At 42.1% G+C, this 2,175-nt stretch overlaps 1 protein-coding gene across 1 annotated transcript; it reads left to right on the top strand.

The window, feature by feature from the left end:
• Window positions 1–1,243: 1,243 nt before the first annotated feature.
• Window positions 1,244–1,540, top strand: PPTG_10689 (hypothetical protein; the record flags this gene model as incomplete). The annotated part of the gene is made up of 1 exon (XM_008906093.1): window positions 1,244–1,540. One exon carries the CDS (start codon window positions 1,244–1,246, stop codon window positions 1,538–1,540), a length of 297 nt encoding a protein of 98 aa, XP_008904341.1.
• Between the last annotated feature and the right edge of the window lie 635 nt (window positions 1,541–2,175).

The following is a 2,175-nucleotide window of genomic DNA, read 5'->3' as shown; positions in this document are numbered from 1 at the left end:
GTGGTTTAATGGTACTGGTAACAAAAACAGCAACAAAACTCCTTTCAAAGTTATAAGCATATAGTTGTGACTCCGATGCATGCAGGAGTTTTACGGCTGTCTTAGATATGTTATGCAGGATCACTTAGACTGCTATCATAGCTGTAAATCGATTCAGGTGGGCTCTTTCATCTAACGCTCAGCTGAAATGCCAACAGTTGCGACATTCATACGAACAGTAGTAACATCAAAATCAATTGCGTCATATGAGCAAAGTACTGGTGATTTAGGACGTGGGGTTCCATCTTGTCTGGATAAGGATTAGTTCGATCACACGAAAACCGTTGCCACTTCGAGATGCAAATCATATTTTTTAGTTTCCGCTTTTCATTATCATTAATTAATGAATATGACATATTGGGGGACTATCCATGTTGACAAAACGGATGGTCCGAGACCCAATAGTTTTTGCAAGTCTTCCCACATCCACTCCCACATCAACTCTTGAAATTGCTCAATATCATTCCCAAGGTTTCAGTCTGTGGGAATGGAAAAGATATCCATAGATCTGGCGAATATACGGGAACAAGGTATTCTCCCACAGATTTGAAGTCTTGCTTGATTTATCCCTGCAGAATCTTATACGTATGTGTGGGAATAGGAATGGAAAACTGCGAAAACTCGCTAACATATCGGACCCGATTTGCCGAACTCCTCCGATTTAGAACGTAGAGGTAAGCTAAGCTAACTATATCTGCCTTTTAAAGGATACAGCTTGCATGAATCTCGCAACGACTGAAGACTTCGAAATTTACCATATGGGTGTTACACATTGGCTCTGGTTATCTTAGAGATAAGTAAATCCATAGGATTACGCAGAGCCAGAGGAAATCGTAAACCACGGCAGCGCTGCGACGTTGATGTTAAAAGCTCCTTAAGGAATTTCCACAATACAGTATTTAAGCTTTCTTTGCTTTTAATTAAAATATTAATGGAACTTGCTTACAATTGTTACTGTTAGGGCGGATTTGTTCATTTTATGGGTCTCAGTATACCTCATTTAAGCTAAGTACAAAGTATGCTGCAGTTCCAGTTACATGTACAGTGCCGAATCATTATGTAGCACATCAAGAATATTACGGTAAATGAGCTGAAATCATTTTCAGTCTAATGTTATCCTGGCTGTCGATGTCATTCTTCAATTCGCCCGGTAGTCCATAAGTTGAATCCTCCACCAAACACTACAGCCGAATCCAACTGAAAGATGCGTCTCAGCTACATCTTCCCAGTGGTGATAGCAGCCATTCTGCACGCTAGCGGCTCCGCACTCCCCACGACTATGGAGTCCAACCAAGCCACGCTCGCAAATGAGGCATCACCTGGTATACACGGCGCGGACGCCGGGCGACTATTGCGTGGTGTCGACAAGGATGCCGTAAAGAAAGAGGATCTCGTGCAAGAAGAGAGAAGTGTATTCAAGAACTTGGGGAAATCCTCAGGGAAATACCTGAAGAAATTCGGGCATTGGCTCGTATGGAAATATGATAAACCGAGACAATAGGACGCTACGATCGAGAATCACTAAAAATGATTCTCATAACGTCCAGGCGCAAAGAGGTACCGGCATACGTTTGACAATGTTTGGTGGGTTACCTAGACAAGTTGGTTGTTCCTTGTCAGCAGCTTAACCGAATGAAGACAATCTTGTTTACCCCCCACTTTCTCTATAATTTCAGTCTTAATGTTCTCTAACACCCCATTTGGTTTCGATGGCGATTTCACATATCGAAGATCAGATCATTTTCAGCTAAACATATCTGTTACTAGCACTGCCCACTTTGTTTCCTCGGCTGGAGATACATTATTCAACTCAGAAAATCAAAAGCCGCACAATCACAACAGAGATTGCTACGTCAACGTCAGCGCTTAGTTTCAATCATAGCGTAAGTGCGCGATACCGAGTATCCAACAGCTTGAAATTGCTGATGGCGCTGGCGTATCAACAACCTCAGCGACGACTGGGGTATTGATTTGTGGTGACATTTCTTCTACTATATTACTCTCCACGACAATATTTTCCCGCTTGCCGCACCGATCCTTGTTGCGAGCTAGCAAACACTGTTCTCCGTTAAGTTGCACATTGTTATATTACTAAAGTTATATTTTTATACTATATATATTCGTCGCTCAAGATCA

The sequence above is a fragment of the Phytophthora parasitica genome, assembly GCF_000247585.1.
Source record: "Phytophthora parasitica INRA-310 unplaced genomic scaffold supercont2.22, whole genome shotgun sequence".
Classification (NCBI taxonomy): domain Eukaryota; phylum Oomycota; class Peronosporomycetes; order Peronosporales; family Peronosporaceae; genus Phytophthora; species Phytophthora nicotianae.
Note: the sequence above shows the minus strand (reverse complement) of the source record. Positions and strands in the feature narration are given on the sequence as shown.